The sequence below is a fragment of the Pleurodeles waltl genome, chromosome 8 (genome assembly GCF_031143425.1).
Source record: "Pleurodeles waltl isolate 20211129_DDA chromosome 8, aPleWal1.hap1.20221129, whole genome shotgun sequence".
NCBI lineage: Eukaryota > Metazoa > Chordata > Amphibia > Caudata > Salamandridae > Pleurodeles > Pleurodeles waltl.
Genome location: NC_090447.1, coordinates 1,259,922,369 through 1,259,948,049, shown reverse-complemented (window position 1 = coordinate 1,259,948,049; position 25,681 = coordinate 1,259,922,369). Strand labels below are relative to the sequence as shown.

General features: G+C 48.0%; 1 protein-coding gene across 1 annotated transcript in view; it reads left to right on the top strand.

Moving 5' to 3' along the window:
• The window catches only part of ALOX5AP (arachidonate 5-lipoxygenase activating protein), a 273,706-nt gene that overhangs the window by 137,416 nt on the left and 110,609 nt on the right, over nt 1–25,681 (top strand). Inside the window, exons 3-4 of the mRNA XM_069202186.1 lie at nt 3,110–3,180; nt 19,799–19,880. Of these exons, the coding sequence (XP_069058287.1) occupies nt 3,110–3,180; nt 19,799–19,880 (153 nt within the window). The remainder of the gene's footprint in view (nt 1–3,109; nt 3,181–19,798; nt 19,881–25,681) is intronic.

The window sequence follows — 25,681 nt, the reverse complement described above, 5'->3', positions numbered from 1 at the left end:
ACACAACCCTGGGGTCTGTGCAGTTTCTCCCGCTCGGCTGTTAAACACAGCCGGGCTGGAGAAATCTAAGTGCGCATGTGTGTGAGGCCGGCTTCAGATGGCCGGCCAAACACACATGCACACTTAGGTACACTCTCCCCTCCTTCCACAGCCCACGGCCCAGACCCTCCCTGGACTGTGCTGCGGGCTGTGCCAGAAGCAGAAAAATAAAACAATAGTAATCTATTGTTTTATTTTTCTGTTTCTACTGCAGCCAGTGGGGTTCCACTCCTTCACCATATCGAAGGAGCCGCCCCTGGTAGTAAAGTTGGCTGTGCCTAGATTACCAGCACTGATGCCAAACACACTATTATGGGAAGTGGTAGTAACTTCTTAAATAACACTTTGTCATTCATCTGTGACTTTTGAATGGTAGAGGAGATCAGGACCATATCAACGGTTGACAGGCCACCTTACTTGGAAAGAACCCTGGTTGCAGTTACCATGTTTGATTCTGGCAGTTATGGGAAATGGGATTTGGGATATGAAATATCGTCTCCCTAGACCCAGCCACTGTGTATGCAAATAGTATACGTATTTCTGGATGGAGTTTCCAGTACTTCACATTTGTGTATGCCGAAGAAGCTTCTACAGTACCTCTACCCTTTGTGATTTCTAGGTGAAGTGCTAGTTGCTTGGGATGTTTTACTGTGTGTTTCAGGGGGCTAGACTGAGGACATGGATTGAGTTGAAATGCAGTCTCACGTGGTTGAGTGTGAGTTCTGCTATCTCAAATGTTTAATTCAATGGGTTCAGTGAATTATTCTGTGCCACCAGGCACTTTTCGAGAGCAGGAAGGTGAGTCTGGAAACTTGGGAATTCGGGTAGCAGTCACAACCAAAGGTAAACTGGATCTTATACATACACATCTTCAGCAAATGAGGTTGTGCTTCATAACCAGTGGTAATTCAATTCTATTCTATTCAATTCGATTCGATTCTATCTCTTAAATCCATGTGCTGTAACCAACTATAACTATATGCTGAGAGTCAATATTGTGATGCCCATGTATGTACAGGACGATATTAAAATGTTGATATTGTGGTCAAACACCCAGAAGTAAGAGGAATGCACAGAGATAACTCAGTGGAGCAAGGTACAATTAACAGGGATCTGTGCTCACAATGCCAAAAGGAGGAAATGTTGAGAGCAGCAGTCATGGTTTGCGGGAGGAAAAAGGGGCGGTGCGGCACGTGGCTGGGGGAGGGGGAGGAGGAACATAAAAAAAAAAAAAACGTTTTTAAAAACTTGCCTTTCTCGTCGTGCCGCTCTGATCCCCTCCTCTGACTGCCAGAAGTTGCATGCACAGGCTCCCAGCCTGCCCTGCAGCCAATCGTAACGGTCTTTTCATGCTGCTGGCATTCGGATTGGACAGAGCGGCCAGGCTGGGCAGTGCAAGACAGAGTTAAAGTCTCTGCCTGCTGTTTCCAACCTGGCAACCAGTGCTGGGTTGGAGACAGCCTAGTGTGCACGTGTGTTTGGCCGGAAAATACATGCACACTGAGGGAACCCCTCTACCCCTAGGTCTCTATCACTCCCATTGCCCCACCCTTTTTACAACATAAACCATAATAAACCCAGTTTATTATGGTTGTTATGGTTTTGCTGTATAAGTTTTCCAGCTGCTGCTGCTGGGGGTGTGGGGCGGCAACGCTCCTGCGCCATAGTGGAGGAGCCGCCCCTGGAGAGCAGCAGCAGCAAAACTAAAGTCCATGACCCAGCAAAATTCAAGGATATACATTTTCCACATTTTTGCTGTGTCAGCAGAAACAGAACCACTATGGATACAAGAGAGGATTCATCAAAAGAGCAGCAGAGGTCTCCAACTGGTAACCAGCAAAACTGTGAATAGTCTTAAATGTGGCATGAAGGATATTCACTCAACCTGAGATAGGGAGAGTTCCTGAAATCTTTCCTAATCATTGTGTTAATGACAGAAGGCCAGTCGGATCTCTGCAACCATTCCTCTGCATTCCAAGGCATGGTTAGCTTTGGAAGTTTGTGAATGCCCACAAACACGTATGTTTGTGGGCATTCATAACTTACTTCATTCCCCTTTCAGCCTGGAAAGGGTTACATATTTACATCAAGTGCTGGCATAAATACAATTTTCTGGATGCGAAATGAATCACCCCAGGTTTGTTTAGAGTGTAATGGAAGAGCTTTCTTGATTGGGAAAATATTTTCCCAGTGGAGAAAAAGAAACAAAAACGTGCATTTGTATGTGGAGAGCCATTCCCCTATGTAGAATTCTGAACCCCTGAGAACTCGATCCTTGAGGACCTCTATTTCCAACATGAACCAACAACGAATCCACACGGAAACCTGTTCCAGGTGCAGCTTTCCATGTGAATTACTTGAGGAGAATGTTAATTCCAAAAAGTAGTAAATCTACCTGTGGCCGTAATTCGAAAAATCCGACTGTTGTTTAACTGCTTTTAGGAACAGGAGCCTAAGGGCCTGATTCTAACTTTGGAGGACGGTGTTAAACCGTCCCAAAAGTGGCGGATATACCACCTACCGTATTACGAGTCCATTATATCCTATGGAACTCGTAATACGGTAGGTGGTATATCCGCCACTTTTGGGACGGTTTAACACCGTCCTCCAAAGTTAGAATCAGGCCCTAAGTCTGTTTATTGGGTGGAAAGGTGAATGCATCACCATCAAATTTAATGGGTCTATTGTGAAAGGGTTTTACCCAAACTGAAAAATGTGCAGTGAGAAGAACATTTTCTCTGCTAATGTAATTAAGTTGTAAAGACATAAGAGCAAGGTGGCGGAGTTCTAAAGGAAATTGGGGATTTTTTTGAATATCCAAAAAGTTGAGGATTTTTGTGAATGTCCAAAACCGGAAAATCCACTCAAATTGTAGGCAACTCTAGGCATAAATCAGCAAGGAGTTTTTTGACGTTGTGAATAGTCCAATTGAACTCTTTCTATTGCTATCGATTTAGAAGAAGTGACATTTATACATCAAAAGATGAAGATGATGATAACTAGGATTGCATGTGCAATGTTTTCTACTATTACATTACATTTTATAATTATTTCCCATTTCTTTTTCCAGTCAAAATTGTGTGGATGCGTATCCCACATTTTTAGCCATGCTTTGGTGTGCAGGATTGTTCTGTAGTGAAGGTAAGTTAAACGTGCACATATTTATCCTAATCCATTAATATATATGTATATATGTATGCATGTATGTTCAAAATGACACCTAAAAGATCAAAGTGCCAACTGTGGACATCTAATTGTACGAGACAGGGTCCAAGTCGAAAGTTAAGGCAGGCTGCGATAGAGCGTGGTTCAGATAAAAGACTTAAAATATTTTCTGAAGAAAAATGTCTGAGAAGGTAAAGTTCAGGGGGCAACGCTGCAGGAGTTGTCTGAGGAGGGAATGTCGTCGTCGGATGGCCTTGGGACGAAACTGAGGTGAAGATTTCTACGTTCAGACTAAGGCCCATACTACTGGGATTTTGGTGCAGAGCAGCGCAGCAAGTCACCTTGCTGCGCTACCCTGCATCAAAGGGAAAGGAATGGAATGCACCTCTTCTATGACATATGGTCCTTTCCTATCCTTTTCCCCTCTGCCGGCACCCTTTTGGCTGCCTACCACCAATGCAGGCATCCTTGCACCATGCTACAAGGGTGTCTGCGTTGCATGCAGGATTGTTTTTGTGCAGTAAGGGGCAACTTCCAGCACAAAAACTATCCAGGGAGGTATTTTCCTCTTTCTATGTATGCTGCAAAATGCAGCATAATCAATCAGTTATTTGAGAGCGCGCTACTAACCCATAGGGTCTCAAGGCGTTGTGGGATATGTCTTCAGGGTTCAGTCAAAGAGCCAGGTCTTGAGGTCCTTCCTGAATTGAGGTAGTGATGGTGACTGTCTGAGGTGGAGATGTAAGGGGTTCCAACCTTTTGCCAACAGGTAGGTGAACGATCTTCCTCCAGCCGAGGACTTCTTTATGCGGGGCTAGGTGGCGAGCGACTGCTGGGAGGAGTGGAGGGATCTGGAAGAGGCGTACCAGGTGATGCAGTGGTTGAGGTAGCTGGGTCCGATGTAGTGGAGGGCTCTGTAGGCGTGTACGAGGAGTTTAAAGTTGATCCTCTTCTCAATGGGAGCCAATGGAGGCCTCTCAGGTGTCCTGTGATGTGTTCTCAGAAGGGGATGTTCAGGACAAGTCTGACAGTGGCGTTCTGGATTTGTTGCAGCTTGCTCAGGTTTTTCTTGGTGGATCCACCTTAGAGGGCGTTGCTGTAGTCCAATCTGCTTGTGGTCAAGACATGTGTCACGGTTTTGCCGCAGTCGCTTGGTATCCATCTGAAAATCTTCCGTAGGAGTCGGTGGGTGTGGTAGCAGGTGGATACGACAGAGTTGACCTGTCTGGTCATGGTGAGCACTGAGTCGAGGATGACGCCGAAGTTTTGTGCATGGTCTGTGGGGGTGAAGTGCCTGCCGAGTATTGAGGGCCACCAGGAGTCGTCCCAGGCTGAGGAGGATGGTCCCAGGATGAGGATCTCGGTCTTGTCAGAGTTCAGCTTAAGGCAGCTCTCCTTCATCCAGGTGTCGACTGCTTGCATCCTGCCTTTGAAATTCTTCCTGGCTGTTGAGGGTTTTTCTGTCAGGGAGATGGTCAGCTCGGTGTCATCAGCGTACTGTAGTTCCTGATGACTGGAGTGAACGGGGTCATGTGAATGTTGAACAGCGTGGGGCCCAACAAGGATCGTTGGGGTACTCCACAGCTGCATGCTGTAGGATCTGACAAATGTGGGGGGAGCCTGAGTCTCTGTGTTCTGCCTGTCAGAAAGGAGTGTATCCATTGAAGGGCCTTGCTGCGTATGCTTGCTGTGTGGAGTCTGGTGCATAGGGTGCGGTGGGACACTGTATCAAAGGTGGCTGATAGATCTAGTAGGATGAGGGCGCTGTTTGGCTGCGGTCAAGGAGGGAGCAGCTGTCATCTGTGGCAGCGAGTAGAGAGATTTCGGTGCTGTGGTTAGTTCTGAATCCTGATTGGGAGCTGTCCAGGATGTTGTTGTCCTTGATGTGTTGGTGGAACTGATCATTGATTGCTTTTTCAGCAACCTTAGCTGAGAAAAGCAGCAGCGAGATGGGGCGGTAGTTCTTGAGATCCGTTGGGTCGGCTGTGGGTTTCTTCAATAGCGGGCAGATCTCTGTATGCTTCCAGTCCTTGGGGAAGGTTGCAGACTCTAAGGAGCAGTTGATGGTCTTGCGGAGCTTGGGTGTGATCGAGGCACTGGCCTTGTTGAATACGTATTGGTGGCAGGAGTCAGAAGGGGCCCTGGAATGAATGCTGCTCATGATGGAGTGGCACACATAGAAAGAGAAACAAAACGAGAAACTGTGACATTTCTCCATGTTGTGCGTCCCCTGTGGAGGTATAAGGTTTTGGTGCATTCCCAGGTTTACAAGGTCTTGTAAATCTGGGGATGCATCAAAATCCATGTGTGTTGCATGGGAACACCTATTGCAATGCCCATGCAACGCCTCCCTAAAGCAAGGTAAGGCAATGCAGCGATTTGTGCTGCCTTGCCTTCCTCCATATTTATGAGGCCGTTCAAAGTCACGCAAAGTGGCTTTGCATGGCTTCATAAATGTAATATAGTGGTTTGCGTCACCTTGTGTCCCAAAAAGTGATGCAACAGTGCAGCAAGGCCCTCGTAAATATGGGCCTTAGCCGCCAAAATGGAAGTCGAAAAACTTCAACAGTACGAAGAAGAGAACTGTAGCCAAAGACAGTTTCATGGGGTTGGATACCCCTTAGAGAAGGACTGCTGAAATGGATTTGATGTTGCAGAGAAGAATGTAGCAGGAAAAGCGTAAAGTCAATCCCACTGGCAATGAACCTCGGGCAGATAGATGAGCAGGTTGATCCCGGTCGCCTTCTAGTTTTCAGAGCACTTTTGACCAAATTTTGTTTAAGTCCTCAGTTTTGGAAATTGGTCATCGGGACACCTATAGCTCCACAACCAAGGGTCCAGAACTGGTGGGAAACCTCTTGGGAATTCAGGACTCACCCAGGCTTGGTCCAGGGGTGGGTTCAAGATGGTGGGAGCCTGTTAAGTCCCTATAGCCCTGAAGAAGAGGCCAGCAAACTAGGTTTTGGAGTCTCTTATTGTAGTCCTGGGTGCATATGTAAATGCAGGGCTCAACGCTGAGGGTTTAAGGCAGGCTCCAGGCAGCAAAGCATTCCTTCCAGGGACAGCAGCAGTCTGGCAGAGTGCACAGCAGGTCGAAGAAGCAGACAATTCTCTGAGAGTCCTTCAACAGGTCCAGTAGTGAACTGAAGAGTGAGTCTGAAGGTCCTATTTTTATACCCTTGTGTCCTTCTTCAGGAAGTTGGGAGAAGCTTCTAGAAAGGTTCTTTGAAGTGCTTGGAATTTCCTGACTCTCCTGTCTCGGCACCAAGCTGGCTGTAGTGACAATACAGGGTCATCAGGCCCTTTGTGTGAAGACAAAGCACAGGCTACTCAAGTGTAAGTGGGGCTGTGCTCAGCTCCTCCCCCATCCTGCCAGCAGATGGCACATTTGGACATTTCTAATCTATTGTGTGACTGTCTGAGAGGAATTTACAAAGTCTGTCAGCTACACCCGGGCATGTGACCCAAAACAGGCTGCAGGTGCAAAGGACTAAGGGAAGGAAAATGTCAACTTTCTAAAAGTTGCACTTTCAAATGTGTAAGTAACGAAAAAATGGCTTTACCATTAAAGAGAGGTTATCATTACAATTTCTTAGGTACCAAACATGTGATATCTACTTCCTCTCAATTAGGAATTACGTTATTAAATGTAATAAGAATCCCCAATCTTATGCTATGGGAGGGGTTGGGCTCACAGTGGTGAAAAATGAATTTGGGAATTGTTGACTACTAGGACATGTAAAACTTAAAAGTGCAAGCCCAACCTTTTAATTCACAGCACCTTGCTCTTAGGTAAGCTATCTAGGGCTTACCTTAGGGGCATCATATGTGTAATAAAATTGGAGTTTAAGGTTTGGCAAGGGGGTTTAAATGGCAAGTTGGCCTGGCAGTGAGACACTGCATTCAGGCTGCAAAGGCAGGCCTGAGACATGTGTTGGAGGGCTACTTAAGTAGCTGGCACAATAATGCTGCAGACCCACTGGTAGCATTTAATTTACAACCCCTAGATATATGGCATACTACTCTACAAGGGACTTATAAGTAAATTAAATATGCCACTTAGGTATATGACAATCAAACCATGTTTAGCAGATTGAGCACAAGCACGTTACCACTGGTTAGCAGTGGTAAAGTGCACATAGTTCTAAGGCCAACAATAGCAAAAATCCATCAAAAATTGGAGGCAAGTAGGCAAAACATTTGTGGGAAGACCACCCTAGAACTGACAGATGTAACACCCGCCCAGATTTACCATTACAATGGGGGCTGGTAAGTATTAGGAATTATGTTTTTGGGTGAATTACTTGCAGAAACTGAAATTACAATAAAGATTTTTCAGCACATTGTTTCCTGGTATTCCACATGGAGACTTCGACTGCTTAAAACCGACAAAATCTCAGGTGAAATATCATTTACCTTCAGTGTTACCAGGCCCCTGGAATTAACAGACAATTTATAATGAGGGCACAAGTGCTTTCTTTTACCCAAACACAACCCAGTACTCAACTGAATAATGCAGCATTGGCTAATGGACGAGAATTAATAAAACACACAATGTTAACTAGAACCTTTAAGTCTTATTGGGAATAAACTGAACTGGTAACTCTAATGTTATGTTTTATGTAATTATTTCATAGTGTAGATTAAATTCAGCAGATGAATCTTGAAAATCACTCAAAGGTATCGCAAGGCTGGGAGTGGAAGTAAATTAGGCCTAATGTTAGGGAAGACTGAGCCAGACTTACTGTCATAATGAAAAGTAGAGAATATTATGGCTTTTTTCAAACCAAAATAAACTATACAGAAGGCCAATACTACCCTAGAATGCTCCTCATAACAAAAAGTTTGATGGCAAGTCCCCGACGATTCTCTGAATCAAGAAAACAGGTCTCATTTCACAGCAGGAGCCAAATGCTAGAACTTGTTGGTTAGCAATGACATTCTACCTCACACTAACAGACTGGCAGAAAACAGGTCAGATGCAATACACACTATGACAAGAATTGGCACGCCAATAAGTGTGGCACTGATGTGCTAACAGATGCAACCTTGGGTAAGCACAAATGCTAACTCCATGTGTTCGTGTAAATGTTAAATCGAGACCTATTGGCTTTGCCAGTTCTAGGTGTCCCAATGGTGAGCATCACAAGACTGCAGTAGCACACGCTGTTAATAAGTACAACAAGATTAAAAAAGTACAGCTGCAGTTTATCATAATGGCCCTGCGCAATTACTGTGATATAATTTCAAAAATATTAAATAACGAAGCAATACTTACATTAGTACAGCTAGATTGTTTCTATAAAAGTCCTATACTATATATAATATATAATATAATATAATATAATTAATATATGAAAGCCAGCACCAAGCTGGCAACAAATCAAACCAAGGTTCATCATATGACCATTGTAAACACAGCTACCACCTCCAATGGCATTGTGTCCAAACAGCTCCCGGGCGGGAGACACATCCCTTGTGTTGGGCGGGATAATCCACGCCTTTGTGTCCTTAATAGAATTGAAACTTTCCTTCACGCTAGCTAGGATATTTCTCATTCTATGTCAGGACCAGAGGCGAGGATTATGCATGTTTAAAGTTTACCTACCACCAAAGAGGCTGCTTCGTGAATAGGTTTAAAATAAAACTTTTTGAAGGTAGACTCTGACGACCAGTCAGCGGCATTCATGACGTCTACCAACCCACCACCTACCTGGATGGCCTTGGAGGCCATGGCACCCGGAGTGGTATGTGCCCCAAATACATGTACATTGATGCCCGCTTTCATCAGAACCCATCTGATCCACCTAGCTATCAAAGGCGAGGAAACTGCCTCAAAGGGTTTCTTTATCGAAATCAACAATTGGCTTTCTCCAGGAGGTCGATGTTCGGCCGTCATATCTTCGTACGTTTTCAGACATCTTACACGTGTGGGAAAGCTGGATAGGCTACCGGCCTGGTATTACACTTGGTCCGTCTTGATACAGTGAAGGTCACTCCCTCTGGGGAAAAACCCTTGCAGATACATCCAGGGCTCTGACGTCCGGCACCCTTTTGCACAGGATGAGACATAGCAACATAGCTAGTTTTGCTGACAACTCTTTTTGAGAGAGATACTGGTTATCCTGCCACGAGGATAAAAAACGCAGAACCTGATTGACGTCCCATAACTCTGAATACCTAGGTTCTGGAGGTCTGGATATTCTGATACCCTTAAGCAATTTTGCACACCCATGGGTGCTCCCCCACCGGGCAATTGTTCAGCGGGGATGTCCTGCCGAGATCGCCAATCTAAAAGAATTTATTGAGCAATAAGATAAACCAGCCTCCACTAGCTCCACATGGAAATTTATGACATCTGTAACTTGGGCCCCCATGAGATTGACGTGTTTTTCCACACACCAACGAACCCAGCGATTCCAGGCGGACCTGTACTGCTTGCATGTGCCCTGAGCCCAGGCCTGTTTAATGAATTTTTCGGCGTCCTTTGAAAGTTGGCTGTGTTCCCAGCAAGCCCGGAAATCTTCAAAGCCATCAACGATAGATGGCCCTGAAGGACCAGAGGGTGAAGGTGCCCTGTGGAGTCCAGGAGAATTGACTTAGAGTCCGGGAGAAGAATTGGGAAGTTGCAAGAGAGCTCCAGTAGGGATGGAAACCACACCTGTGACCTCCAAAGTGGGGTTATCAGGACCACCGTAGCCTCCTGATGACGTACCTGAGCTGACACTCTCGGAATCAGTAAGAAAGGGGGGAATGCATAACCCTGGTCTCGCCCCCAATCCTGCATGAACGCATCCACTGCTGCCGTCCCTGGGTCAGTGCGCCAGCTGAAGTACCTTGGTAACTGGGCGTTCCATCTGGATGCAAAGAGATCCACTGAACACGGACCCCAGTGCTTCATAAGTGCCAGAAAAACCCCTCTGTCCAGCTGCCACTCGCTGGAGTCCTCCAGAAATCTGGAGTTCCAGTCCGCCATAGTGTTCTGGGAACCCGGAAGGTACTCCGCTTTCACCGAAATTTGGTGCTGGAGACAAAAATGCCAAAAGTCCTTTGCCAACTCATGCTAGGGCTCTCGAGTGAGTGCCCCCTAGGCGATTTATTTACCGCACTGCGGACACATTGTCCATCCTCAGAAGGACAACGCAAGATACCTTGTCCCAAGTTAGGGACCTGGCCGCAAATGATCCCACCAGGAGCGCTAGATAATTGATGTGCAGACTGAGTTCCCGTGGGGTCCACCGTCCACCGAACAAGACGTCCCTGCACCGGGCTCCCCAACCCTGACGGCTGGCATCCGATTCTATGACCAGATCCAGCGAGGATCCAAAGATCGTTCTGCTGTTCCAAGCCTCCATGTGGTCCAGCCACCACTGGAGTTCCGTTCTCGCCTCGTGAGGAAGAGAAATTAACTCGGAATAAGATGATGCACCGCAGCCCCCTCTGGGTTGAACCTCCGTTGCCCCTTTTGCCGCCTGACTACTCGCTCCCTTTTTTATTCTGTACCCCTGCGCTTGGCTTCTGTGCCACTTTGTTTTTTCATTCTGTGCCCCTGTGTTTTGCTTTCTGTACCCCTGTGCTCTGTTGTCCCTCTCCCGCCGTCTTTTCCCGCCGTTTTTTCCCCGGGTTTTCCCTGGGTTTTTCCCTCGCCGCTGAGCCCCTGCTGCCCCGCCCCCTTCACTCCCATTGGCCGCCCCGCTCCCACCTCCCAGCTGCTCCTCCCTCCCTCTGCCCTAATATGGAGGCTGCGAAGCGGGCGCGCGCCAAAGGTGCGCCTAAGGCAAGCCCGTCTGCGCCCGTCCGCGCCTGGACCGCACCCAGCACCAGAACCCCTGGAACCCGCACCCCCCGCAACGCCAGACTGCACTACGACGCAAGCACCCTCCACGCACTCAACACCAGATGAGACCACCCCTGCTACTGGGCCACCCCGAAACGCACCCAGGGGCCTTTCACCTGCCGGAACTGCAGATTCACCAGCATCCAACCCTCCACACCACCAGCCAGAGAACCCAACCACCTCCGCTGCATCCTCCTCAACACCCGCTCCGCTTGCAAGCACGCCATCGAACTCTGGGACCTCCTAGACTCCACCGCCCCGACGTCGCCTTCCTGACGGAGACCTGGCTGAACGCCACCTCAGCGCCAGACATCGCCATAGCCATCCCACAGGGCTACAAGATCTCGCGCAGAGACCGCACCAACGTAGTGGGAGGAGGAATCGCCATCATCCACAAAGACTCCATCAAAATCTCAACGAACACCGATGACACCCTCACCACCGCCGAGCACATGCACTTCCAGATCCACACCGACCCCAACACCACCCTCAGAGGAACTCTCATCTACAGACCTCCCGGACCCCGCCCACAGTTCAGTGACACCATCGCCGACCTCATCAGCACCCACGCCCTCTCTTCCACAGACTACATCCTCCTCAGGGACCTGAACTTCCACCTCGAGAACAACAACGACGCCAACTCCACCGCCTTGATCGCCAACCTCGCCAACCTCGGACTCAAACAGCTCGTAACGACACCTATTCAAGCCGCTGGACACACGCTCGACCCCATCTTCTCCACAAGCTCCCACGTCTCCTTCAACCACACCACCGAACCACACTGGACCGACCACAGATGCGTCTACTTCACCTTCAGAAAACCCACAACACACCACTGCACCCAACAGCTACCACGCCGCTGCTGGGGCTGGGTCACCGAGGACCAACTGACTACCACCCTCGCCCTGAGACCACCCACCGACCCCACCGACCCAGACACCGCCGCGACCAACCTCACACAGTGGATCAACGACTTCACCAACACCCTCGCCCCTCTCAAGACCTCTACAACCAACCACACCAACAAGAAAGCCGCCTGGTTCACCGAGGACCTCCGGATCTCCAAGCACACCTGCCGTAAGCTGGAGAAGAAATGGTTCCACGACCGAACACCAGACAACCACACAGCCCTCAAGAGTGCCACCCGCAGACACCACCAACTCATCAGGACCGCCAAGAAGACCGCCTTCAAGGACCGCCTAGACAATAACGCACACAACACCAAAGAGCTCTTCAGCATCGTGAAAGAACTCTCCAACCCCAGCTCCAACACCAACAACATCCCGCCATCTCAAGACCTGTGTGACTCCCTGGCCACCTTCTTCCACCGCAAGATCACCGACATCCACGACAGCTTCAACTCCGACCCCCCCGCACCCACCACCGAGTCCACCACCCCTGCGACTACCACTCACACCACTCGCCTGACCGTCTGGTCCAGCGTCAGCGACAAAGACACCATCAAAACCATGAACTCCATCCACTCCGGATCCCCATCGGACCCCTGCCCTCACCACGTCTTCAACAAAGCCAGCGCAACCATCGCACCCCACCTCCGGAAATCAATCAACTGTTCCTTCGAGACAGCAACCTTCCCAGAAAGCTGGAAGCACGCCGAGATCAACGTCCCTTCTGAAGAAGCCCAAGGCGGACCCCAAGGACCTCAAGAACTTCCGGCCCATCTCCCTGCTCCCTTTCCCGGCAAAAGTGACCGAGAAGATTGTCAAAAAACAGCTGACCCGCGATCTCGAAATTAACAACATCCTGGACCCTTCCCAATCCGGTTTTCGCAGTAACCACAGCACCGAGACCACCCTCATCGCCGCCACTGACGACATCCGGACCCTGATGGACAAAGGAGAAACAGCCACCCTCATCCTCCTGGACCTATCAGCAGCCTTTGACACGGTCTGCCACCGCACCCTATCAGCACGCCTCCATGACGCCGGTATCCGAGAGAAGGCCCTGGCCTGGACCACATCCTTCCTCTCCGGCAGAACCCAGAGCGTCCGCCTCCCTCCCTTCCGCTCCAAAACCACAGAGATCATCTGCGGCGTCCCACAGGGATCCTCCCTCAGCCCGACACTGTTCAATATATACATGGCCCCCCTCGCCCACGTCGCACGACATCACAACCTCAACATCATCTCCTACGCCGACGACACCCAGCTGATCATATCCCTCACCGAAGATCCCCACACCGCCAACACTAACCTCCACAGAGAAATGAAGGCCGTAGCCGACTGGATGAAGGACAGCAGACTGAAGCTGAACTCAGACAAGACGGAGGTCCTCATTCTCGGACCCACCCCGTCAGCCTGGGACGACTCTTGGTGGCCCACATCACTAGGCACAGCCCCGGGAACCCACGGTCATCCTCGACTCCACTCTCTCCATGACCAGGCAAGTCAACGCCATCTCCGCGTCCTGCTTCAACACCCTCCGTATGCTCCGCAGGATCTTCAAATTGATCCCCCTCGACACGAGAAAAACCGTTACCCAGGCCCTCATCACCAACAGACCCGACTACGGGAACGCCCTCTACTCAGGAACTACAAACAAGCTCCTGAGACGACTCCAACACATCCAGAACGCCTCGGCCCGACTCATCCTCGATGTCCCCCACCGCAGCCACATCACACTCCACCTGAGAGGCCTGCACTGGCTCCCCGTCAACAAAAGGATCACCTTCAAGCTCCTGATCCACGCACACAAAGCACTGCACAACACCGGACCCACCTACCTCAACAACCAACTCAGCTTCCACAGCCCCACCCGAAGCCTCCGCTCAGCCAACCTTGCCCTCGCCACAGTCCCCTGCATCTGAAAAACCACAGCCGGCGGCAGATCCTTCTCCTACCTCGCCGGCAAGACCTGGAACACTCTCTCCACCATCCTACGACAGACCCAGGACCTGCTGGCCTTCAGAAGACTCCTCAAGACCTGGCTCTTCGACCAGTAACACCCCCCCTCCCCAGCGCCTTGAGACCCACGCGGGTATGTAGCGCGCTTTACAAATGCAGTGATTGATTGATTGATTGAAGTGCCCTGTAGTGAAGAGGGCCCGGAAATATGGCCTGAATCGAGGATGAGAGAAGTCCCACCACTCTGGCTAGTTGTCTAAGTGAGATTCTGTCGCGTCTCATGACCTTCGTCAACTCCTTCCTGATCTTGGATATCTTTGAGCTTGGGAGGCTGTGTGGGAGTCTATGAGAAAACCCAGAAAAGTCATCGACTGTGAGGACAGGAGGTCTGATTTCTGCTGGTTTATCACAAACCCCAAGTCCTGGAGGAGTGCAGTAGTCATGGTTGCATTGGATAGAAGTTGTGCGTGGGATTTATCCATCAGGAGTATATCGTCGAGGTAAATGATTAGACGAATCCCCCAGGATCGAAGGTACTCCACCACTGGTTTGAGCAGTTTCACGACCCACCACAGTGCTGAAGATAGGCCGAAGGGGAGGGACGTGAATTCGAACACCTGCTCCCGCCAAAGAAATTGCAGAAACCTGCGACGTGGGGGGGAAATCTGGACCGTCAGGTAAGCATCCTTGAGGTCCAGACAAATCATCCAATCCCCTTTTAGTAGAAGATCCCTGAGCATATGAATGGCTGCCATTTTGAAGTGTCTGTAGACTACCCACTCATTGAATGCTCTGAGATTGATCACCGGGTGAAAACCTTTGTCCTTTTTCTCTACCAGGAAGATATTGCTCACAAAGCCCCTGGGAAGTAGGACAGACTTTCATTTGGCCTCCTTTCATAGGAGGTCCTGAACTTTTGAGTCTATCAGTGCGGAATCCACGTCCGTAAAGGCCAAAGGTCTCAGAAGACACTGCTGGACTGGTGTTCCCCAGAACTCTATGTAAAAACCCGTCACTGTCTGTAAAACCCAGGCATCTGAGGTTATATTTGCCCATTTGTGCATGAAAAAACGCAATCTCCCTCTGAGAATTTGAGGGAAAGGAAGGGTAATCCTTACCATTAGTGCCTCCTGGAGCGTTAGCTCCACCACAGGCATTTCTGCCTGCTCTGCTTTTCCCTCTACCCCGGTTGGGGAAGAAGGCACCTTAACGACCGTCCCACCATCCATTGTTCCGGTAGGTGTAAGTGTTGGGGAACTTGTTGATATAGGCGGCCAGAGGAGCGACCCCTGCCTCGTCCGGCCCCACCCCAAAATCCTTCCCAGGAAAAAATTTCTTTATGGAGGACTGTGCCTTGTCAAGCACCAAAAAAGTGGCCACAAACTTGCCCAGTTCTTTGACAAACGGATCGCCAAATAAGTTACCTTTGGCAACCGCCCCTGCCTCGGAGTTAGTGACTTCCCCTAGTTTGGGGTCTATTTTGATAAGGAAGGAATGGTGCCTCTCCGCCGAGATAGCGAAGTTGGCATTGCCCAGGAGGTAAACCGCCCTCTGGGCCCACCCAGCCACGACGTCCGTTGGCAGGGGGGTGTCCGTGTGCCTTGCGTGCTCGGCCAATTGAATAATCTGTGTTAGGGGTCCTGACACCTCTAACAACTTGTCCTGGCATGCCCTCCAGGACCGGTTGATGCACTTCTTGGGGTCCTTAGTGTACTTCCCGAAGAAGGTACACATTTTAGGGTCTATGGGCCTGATTCTAACTTTGGAGGACGGTGTTAAACCGTCCCAAAAGTGGCGGATATACCACCTACCGTATTACGAGTCCATTATATCCTATGGAACTCGTAATACGGTAGGTGGTATATCCGCCACTTTTGGGACGGTTTAACACCGTCCTCCAAAGTTAGAATCAGGCCCTATGTCTGGAGTTGCCACTACCTTGCCAGACATTCGGCCTTTAGGCAGGCCTGAACCTCTTTCTCAAGAGGCTACCGAATCTTGCTGGCAACATATTCAGCCACCTTTTGCTCCGGTTGCCACTCCGAGGATCTATGGTGATAGATGCCCTCCGGCTCAAACATTTCTGAACTGGAGTCCTCTGCCTCTTGAGGGTCTGGCGTGGTGGGATCCGGGCGCCATAGACGACTGGAGTCCTGTTCCTCGTCAGAGGAGGAATCCCCCTCTGTGTCCCCTTCAACCAGCTTGGGTGAGCCCACGTCAGGGCCTAATATGGGGTGAACCTCTTCACCAGTCTCTCTGGGCCAAGAACCCTCCCAGAAGGGTGGGTGCTTTAACGCATGCGCACTCTTGCAAAACGCTTTGGTGAGGCGTTCAAAGCCCTCGACGTGCCTTGCGTCGCGCTTGCGCAATTTCTTGGGAGCCGTTAAACTTGCATTTTTAGGGTCAGCTCCTGTCCCCCCAAACATGCCTGTCCCCTTGAATACCTGCTCTGACAGTTTTGCCACACTCTCCTTAATAGAGGCCAGGGCCTGGACTATGGTTTGAGAGAGCAAAACATCTACCTCAGGGGGTAGAGTGCTCTGCGAAGGGCCCTCCCCTGGGGACAGGTTGGGGAAGAAATCATGGTCCTGAATGGACTGCATTGCAGGGACACAGTGGTAGATGCTGGACAGGAGAAACACCCTGGAGAGATGCTTAGGGCAGCCCCCCCACGCTCCTGTCAAAAAAAGGAAGAGACCGAACAGCCTCTGTGCGCGCTCTTGAATTCCGGGTTAAAAGTGAGCTTCACACCCAAAACCCCTGTTGTGCTGTACCATTAGCGATCAAGTGCTCACCGCGACTCGAATCAATAGGACTCGCGCGTCTATACACTAGCAAGCGAGAAAGAGCACCCTCTCGTGGAGCCGACGTGTCATCGAGTTTGGAATCGGTGCCTGGGCAAAAAAGCCTACTGCGTGTGGTGAGCGTCTCTTGTCACAAGAGTACTGTGAATAAGCAATGCCGGCACAAGGTTATGCCAAAAAAAACACACAAACGAAATGTAACAAGCACACTCAAGAGGCAGTAAGGGCCAAAGAGAACTTAACTGATGCTCGAGCAGTGAAGAAAGAGGGCAGACGACGACAGCAAAGGATATTTATACACACCGTCAGACAGAGTAACGATTGGACACTGGTTACCATGGAGACGTTGGCTTCATGGATGTTGTAGTTTTTCTTGAATTTTTTTGAACTTTGAACTGGCTGTTAAATAAAAGTGAAGAAAGACATGAAAAATCCTCGCCTCCGGTCCCATAAAGGTACATATAACAAATGACATAGTAAAGGGCCCACAATGGCACATAAAAGTGACATAAAAAAGGACTACCATGGCTTACACAGCTAGCAACATCGAAGAAAGACCAAAATGACTCATAGAACCTTCAAAATAGAAGAAGGCCACAGAGCACAAACAGCAAGTGACATTGAAAAAGTAGCCTAATGGCATATATGACAAGTGACATAGAAGAAGGTGGAAAATACAATCTTTGTTAGGGCCACACTCATAATGAGAAAGAAAATTAGGATGAGTGATAGCATATGAAAACTGAGATAATGTGCAGAGCGAAAGGAGTTTCCTTCCTTTATCTAACCTTCATGGCTTTGCAAAGAGGTTCACATTTGGCTTTCAGTGTGACTGAAGCAAACTGAGAGATTTAGGAAACTTTCAACTTATTTTATCTCACAGGATGGACTAGACAACTGTATAGCTAGATAAATAACTCTGTAATGTATTGTGTAATAGTAATCTGAATTTACTTTTTCATGATTACATTTATGTTGGCTATTTTGAGCAATATTTGAATTATTGATGAATGAAAAAATAACCTGGATGTCATCAAAATGTAGATCAATGACAAATGAGACATCACATTTCTTTAAGTGACCAAGGCCCTCATTCTGACCCTGGCGGTCGGCGGAGAGACGGCGGTCGGACCGCGAACAGACCGGCGGTATTAAAAATGGCATTCTGACCGCGGCGGTCCCCGCCGCGACCGACCGCTACTTCTCCACTCCGACCGCCACGGCGGTCATGACCGCGGGGCTGGAGTTTGCGCACTCCGGCCCGGCGGTCGTCCCAAGACCGCCAAGGGTATTATGACCCTGCCTACCGCCGCGGTTTCTTGCGGGCGGGAACCGCCGTGCGAACCATGGCGGTAAGCACTATCGGGGCCAGGGAATTCCTTCCCTGGCACTGATAGGGGTCTCCCCCATCCCCCACTACCCACCCGAGTCCTCCCCCCACACCCTCCACCCCCCTGCCACCCCCCAGAGGTGGTACGAACCCCCTCCCCACCCCCACCCCGACATGCACATACATGTACCCCGACATGCACACACCCCCAACATGCACATATACACACCCCCTACACACACATACACAACGGGGACACATACCCGCACACATACATGCCGACATGCGCACCTGCCGAACAGCACACATTACCCATAGACACAGCAGCACCCCCCGCCCGCATACACGCACTCACACACTCCCTCTACACACTCACACGCACACCCCCATGCACGCCCACATCACACAACACCCCCCCACCCCCTCCCCTCACGGACGATCAACTTACCTTGTGCGTTGGTCCTCCGGGAGGCGACGGGAGCCATAGGGACGTGACCGCCAACAGAAGACCGCCAACAGAAGACCGCCACACAGAAATGTGGGTCGTAATTCTGTGGGCGGTGTTCTGCTGGCGTGGCGGTGGAGGTTGACCAGTCTCCACTTTCCCGCCGACCGCCAGTGTGGCTGCTGGCGGTTTTCCGGCGGAACGCTCCCAGCGGTCAGAATGCGCACAGCGGCACACCGCCGCGGTCGGCGGTCTTCACCGCGGCGGTAACTCAGCGGTCTTGCGAAAAGACCGCCAAGGTCAGAATGAGGGCCCAAGTGTCTCCATTGATTGGTGGTCACTTTGTCAGGAAGCCATGAGTCCAGGGCCGGCTTTACGGTGGTGCGAGTGGTGCAGCCGCACTGGGTGCTGACCTGAATTGGGGGTCGCTGTGTTTAGCAAGAACTTACAAAACTTGCGATTTAAAAGCACCTGCTGAAAAGTTCCTTGTGTATCCACCCTTCAGGAAAAAAAAAATTAAAGATACCGCTTGTGATTCATGTTCCTGCTAGGGAGAGAGATGGGAGTTTTGTAAAGTGGCAGCTATGACTTGCCATGAAGTAGTGTATAGGGTTAATATGCCTGTTGCAAATTAAAGCCAGCCTTTACAAGCACTTTAAAACAAATGAATGTATGTGAGAGGGGCTGTGGAGAGATGAGGAGCGCATTTGCCAGGTGGTAGTGAGTGAATCCGAGGAGGTGGGCATAGGGTAGGGGGAGCCCAAAAAAATGTTGCACAGGGCGCCACCAGCGCTAAAGTCGGCCCGACATAAGCCTCCTACCCTTCCGGGTCCCCAAATTTAAAGTGACGTTTTTTTCTTTTCTATCTCCAATTAATCACTTTCATAGCTGCTTCTCGAGAGTGCCATGTTCCTCACTTCCTTTAAATTCCATGCTACAGCTTCAGGTGGGGACGATTGCTGCCTCATTATCCCATAAGATATTTTCACTGATGTGGCATGTGCCTCTTTAACCCTTCCAAAAGTGCACGTACTTTGTGTTTGCTGCCCCCTGTATAGGTGTACTAAAATATGCTGTATATTGTGCTGCAACAATCCTCAAGCTCAGGTGATATTAAAATAATTGGCTAAGACATTTACACTTAATATCAATTAACTCAAAGAAAACAGAAAGCAACCATGCCCTTGCTTTGGGAGAAGAATCAGTGCTTTTAACTCCTAATTCCTAGCATCACAGTGATACTATTGTGAATTATATGTTCTGATTTATTGACGTAATCTAATGACGTATTGATTTTGACTCCATTTCTTTCAGCTCCGGCGGCTTTTGCTGGATTGATGTATCTGTTTGTGAGACAAAAGTACTTTGTTGGTTACCTTGGAGAGAAGACTCAGAGGTATAGTAATTATTTAAGTGGTGACGTGACTCAAAAGAATACGTAGAAGGGGCAAGGCATAATGCTAGACATAACTCATTACAACCAGGGACAACTGTCCTAGACAATTTATTAGTTTGTTTTGGCATGACACAGTGAGTGGAAGCTGACACTGTATTTGGTATCCATTTCTTAATTTGTGAAGATGTTTGCAGGTAGCAAGTGCTAGCACTCCTTTTTGGGGACCAATACTTACTTTTCATCATCAGACTCAGAGGCATAACTCAAATACTGGGGTCCCCCTGGAGAATGTGAAGAGGAGCCCCCACTCCTCCCATGTCTCACAGATATTCATTGGACTGAAAAGGGCCCACACTGAAGGGTGGAGTAGCCCTGAAGGCTTGGCGGCCCCCTGCGCCGCAGGGGCAGCAGGAGCCTATGCAGTGCCCCTGACCAGACGTTGGCTCAGAACAAGAAAGAGAAAGGCAGAATATGAGAAGGAAGGAGAAAGTGAAAGAAAGGAAAACAGAGACCAATGAAGAAAGCATGGAATAAAAAGAGCCTACAAGACTGAGACAAATACATTTAACTGTGGAGTCCTGGAGGCATGGTGTGTAGCAAAGACCTAGCAGCCTGTCTATTCAGTAATCCCAGAACATCAGTGGTAGGCTCCTGAGGAAAACAAATATAAATTAAAGGGTCAGGACCGTGGCAGAGACCTCGTTACACTGTGTATCAATAAGTGAGATGTTTCCAAGGTTTTTCATGGTTCCTGTTAATTCTCTAAAAGGGAACTATTATGTTACATATTCTGTTATAAATAGTCTATATTTCGTTTGCCATCTTCCAGTATAGTTTACTACATGTTCTATTGCAGTGTCCAAATAAGAGTTTCTCTCAAAAGCACAGATGTGCAGAATGCAACAATAAAATTGAGTAGTGGTCAGTCTAAGATGAGTTATAGGTGCTAAAAACTGCTAAACTTGTCAACAGTAACTTGGAGAGAAAGCGGCATGATCTATTTTATGTGATGGTGTATCAGTAACCTCCCATTATTATGATGTAGCCTATTATGGCCTCACCCAGATGTAATCTCCCTATTCCTGTGAGTAAATCCCTGAAACATATGCAAGCTCTTTAAGTTAGGACTGGCAACCTAGGAGACGATTTACAAAGCTTACTTCTAAAGTAATTAGGAGGTGCCTAGAACATCTCAGATTTACACCAGATGTTGTATATAGTTGGAAACTAAAAACATTGAAATTGGCCAATTGGGGATATTAGCACCTCCTCTGTCCTAACACAACCATAGACTTTGAATTTGGCCAGGCCCTACACAGAGGCTTCTGTGTATGATATTTGATTATGCCCAGTGGGGGATTGGATGCAGGGCCTGGCCAAAGTGATCAATCACCATATCCACAGAGACTACTTTGCATTGCGTTCAACTCTGAGTAGTGGGCGATGGGTACAAGATCTGACATTTGGCCAGGCTCTATCGCTAACCTTTGACCACAGACCCAATTATTGATGGCTTTTGGTTGTGCACAGTGGGGACTGGACACAGGGCCTGATTTTTGGCCAGGTCTCATTTCCAGTCACCATGCCAACAAAGGCTATGACATTAGGCAAGCCTAGCTGGGGCCTTTGGCCAAAGTCCTTCATACAACCCTCATAACTTTAGAGGCAACTGCCAACATTGTTTGGCTATACAGCCGTAGTATGGATCTAGTATTTATGATCCCAAACCTGTGAAACACAGAGACCAGGTTTCGAAAGTATCAGGTCCATGGACATTTGTGTCACACAATATCAACCACAAAAATATCATGGTTCAAAAACATTGTTACAAAAATACTACTGCGCATAATATCGACCTGGTGACACACAGATAGAAATACCAAAAATATTGACTACAAAACTATTGGAAAAACCACAAAATCAAAAATATAAATTCTCAAAATATCGAGTAAACATTAAAACAAATGTACAACAACAAGCACATTAATAATTTAAATGTCGACTACCATAATATTGTTATAAAAAATTAACCCATAAACACACAAAATAATATGCTTGAACAAAAAATAAAAATAAAAAAGCAAAAAAAAATGTCTTAAAGAAAAAATCCTCATTCAAAAATCTTCTTTCCAATTGCACAGCATTCCCTGTTAGTACAATACATATATTCCCATCCACCAACAAAACAACCATTGCCTTACGTCAGAAACATTAGAACATACATAAACGACATGTAGCAAAACTAAACTAATCTAGCTACAAAAATAAAAATAAACTCACTACACAATACATTAAAACCTTTACAAACCACACAACAATTCAAAATATACAACATACAGGATTAAAAAACACCGTATATTTAAAACGTCAATTGTAAATTCAGGCAAGAGATGTCATTCAAGTAAGCCGTTACTGAAGGTAAAAAACAAGATGCATTTTTTGGTCTAGACCGCCTAAATAAAACAAGACAGACCTTCGTCTTCGAATAAATAGCACAATGTGCAAAATACACTAGCCAGATCCACAGTCGGCACATAAAATGGACATATTACACTTTTGTCTAGCTCCCGAACTAACCCATTGCAGAAACAGTTTGAGCAATTAAAAGGCAGCAGTGCAAAAGAAATTTTAGCCTGAGACATGATGTGGAAAAACTAAACAGCACCCCGAGCCAAAATATGAAACAGGTAGACATTTGAGAACAGTGTGCAACATGCTACCAAAAAACAGCAGATATTTCACTAAAGTGCAATATGTAAAGTATGCCTAAGGCATGAGTAGACCCAGCCCGTTAGCAGCATCCTGGCATTTAGTAACAGAACAAACTGGTCGTTTAAATGCAATAAGCAACACGCAGTTATGACCAAGGGGCCACACAACAGGCAGCAAATATGTTCAGTAAAGTCAATATAAAACCAAAAAACATTGAACATTAAAAATAGTGCGCAATACGTATTTATGACCAATCGATTGGCATCGGATTTAGTCCATAAGGTGCTATATGCAAAATGAGCCAAAGACATAATTAGACCCATGCTGTTATTGCATACTTAAGCAGGCTACAAATTTGAGAACAGTGTGCATAATGCAAACAAAAGGCAACAGGTATGTTTACTAAAGTGCAATATTTAATATATGACAAAGGCATGAGTAGCCCCTTCCCGTTAGCAGCATCCTGGTATACAATAATGGAGCAAACTGGTCATTTGAATACAATAAGCTGCGCGCAGTTAAGACTATTGGAGGCCACACAAGGCATCAAGTAAGTTCACTAAAGTGCAATGTGCAAAGTATGCCTAGGACATAAGTAGACCCAGCCCGTTAGCATCATCATGGGCATGCAGTGATGGAACAGAGCATATAAAATATAGCGCAAAAAATAAAAAAATGCCAGTGCAGAAAAGGTGCAGTAGAAGTAAGATTCAACATTTTTGTTACAGGCTGTTGCGGCACTAAAAGGACTGACTTTGTCCAATTCAGTTGTAACCATATTAGGATTCAGACTAGTAATTACTGCCTGCCGGCAGGTGCGGTCTCCAAAACAGATGAATTTGGGCTGGAGAAGAATTCTCCTTTGCTGCAGCACTGCAGCGCAGCTGCATAAGATGTGAATTAGAGTTTCTTTGTCTTGGCCGCAGAGACGGCATTGCATGACATAGGATTCTGAACGTCGCCATTCTGGAAGATGGACATGCAGATTCTAACTCACCCAGGCTTAAAGACACAAGCCTAGCCTAATTCCAAACAGGGTAAGTGCAGGTGATGTGGTTCTGCTGCTCATTGGTGGCATATGAGTCAATAACTGACCATGAGTGAGAGCGCTTGCTTAATACTGCCAGATCCTATAATTTTGACAGTGTGTTTGCTGTTGAAGTTAGTTTCTTGAAAACCAATGAGAAAGATGTTTACTCCAAGCCTCTGTCAGTGAAAATTCAGTCAGCTTATCATCTAGATGACATCTGTACGACTATGTTAACCTAGCGCCCTCTAATTCGCACCAGATTAGGCCATGCATGAACTCTTGTGGTGCAGATTGAAGCCTACGGCAGAAATTAAGGAAGCAGCTGCCTCTTGCCCAGGACTGTTACTTGCGCTAGCGACGCTCTCTTTGGTAACCAAAGGGCAGCTTTGTAAATTGCAATGATCAATTTGCCTACTGTCCTGGGAAAGAGAAGCGACCGGTTGTTGAGGAGGCTTGGGCGATGTCGCAGATTCGAAGGAAGGTACTTCAGTCTTTCTAGACAGGAAAAGAGAAGCGACTGGTTGTTGAGAAGGCTTGGGCGATGTCGCAGATTCGAAGGAAGGTACTTCAGTCTTTCTAGACAGGAAAAGAGAAGCAGCGGGTTGTTGAGGAGGCTTGGGTGATGTAGCAGATTCGAGAGAAGGTACTGCATTCAAAGGTGGCAAAGCGATGGTTAATCCTGCACCCATGGCTTTAATTGTTGGTGGAGATTTTTGTGCGATTTGCAACGTATTGGTGCCCTAAATGGAGTGTTGTGAGGCACACTTCCTAGCTGAAGGACTGGGGGGTAAAAGCTGCGACATAAGGTCCTGCAGCAGTTTCCATGGCTTGCGGCAGAGTGGACAGTTTATTTAAGATCATTAAACACGGGCAGTCACCTTACAACCTTATGGTGACATCAGCGAAATATGCTGCTGATTGTGCATGCTTGATCAGCACGTTCACGGTGTCCAGCTCCCTGTAAATGCCCGTAATAAGAGCCACCATAGAACTAAGAACGTCCACTTGAATATCTCATTTATCAGAGTGGTAAGTCAGGGCGACTGCCATCGATTGAATAGTGCTCAGCAGAGAAGAACACAAATCTGTTGTTTATGACCATGGAATGGAAAGGTTGCTGTTTAACAGTTGATGGTCAGAATTTATGAGGCCTAAGTGAGCAAAGGAAACTTTGGCACTCTGGTCACTCCGGGCCAGCCCATCGGCTGGTGCATTGGGCATTGTTTCCATAAGGACACTTGATGTAGGAGAGAGGTCCCCACGTAAAAGTAGTAAATCAATGAAAACAAGAGGAAACAAAACAGGGGTTCACTAAATTTCTCCTGTGATCTTCCCTGGTCCGGGCCTATACAAGGATGGGACTGTAGCCTTTGCCAGCCATTAACATGGATGAGCAGGACTGCTCCCCCTTCCTCTTGAGGCTGAACAGATTGGACCAAATTTAGTTTGAACCCAGCTCCTCCAAATCTTCAGAGTCAGGGTCGGGTCAAATGGATCTGAAAACTCTGGGCATACTGTTGGACTGGACAGACTAAGCGGACCCCAATGCTGGCACCTCCCTGCTATGGTGGCAGCATCTGCTGTAAGAGTTCTATCTCTGTCTGTGATGCCTGGGATGACTGTAGCAGGCGGTACCCTCTATTGTGTAACCTGCACGGCTGGTGGAGACGTCATCATTGTCTGCTCCAATCTCTGCACCTGCGTTTGAGTTTGAAGTGCCCTAGGTGACGTATCAGGTGGCGTGAGAGGTGGTACAAGGGTTACTGCCATGACTGTCCCATGTGAAATAGCTTCATCAGGATTAACGGCAATACCAGCCACAGTTACTATGTTGGTCGACCTCTGGAAGATGTTGGTAATCAAGATCCTGGAAACAGACCGGGGGGTTATCCGCTGATTTGTCCACAGAGGCTGCCACAGACCCCAGATGCTTTGAGAGGCTAGGGCCCAAGGATGGATCTAAGGGTGGTTCCAAAGGTGAATCTAAGTCAGAGTCACTCTGGATTTTCTGATGCTTGATGTCTATAATGTCCGTAGTGTAGGCCTTGGTCATTCTGGG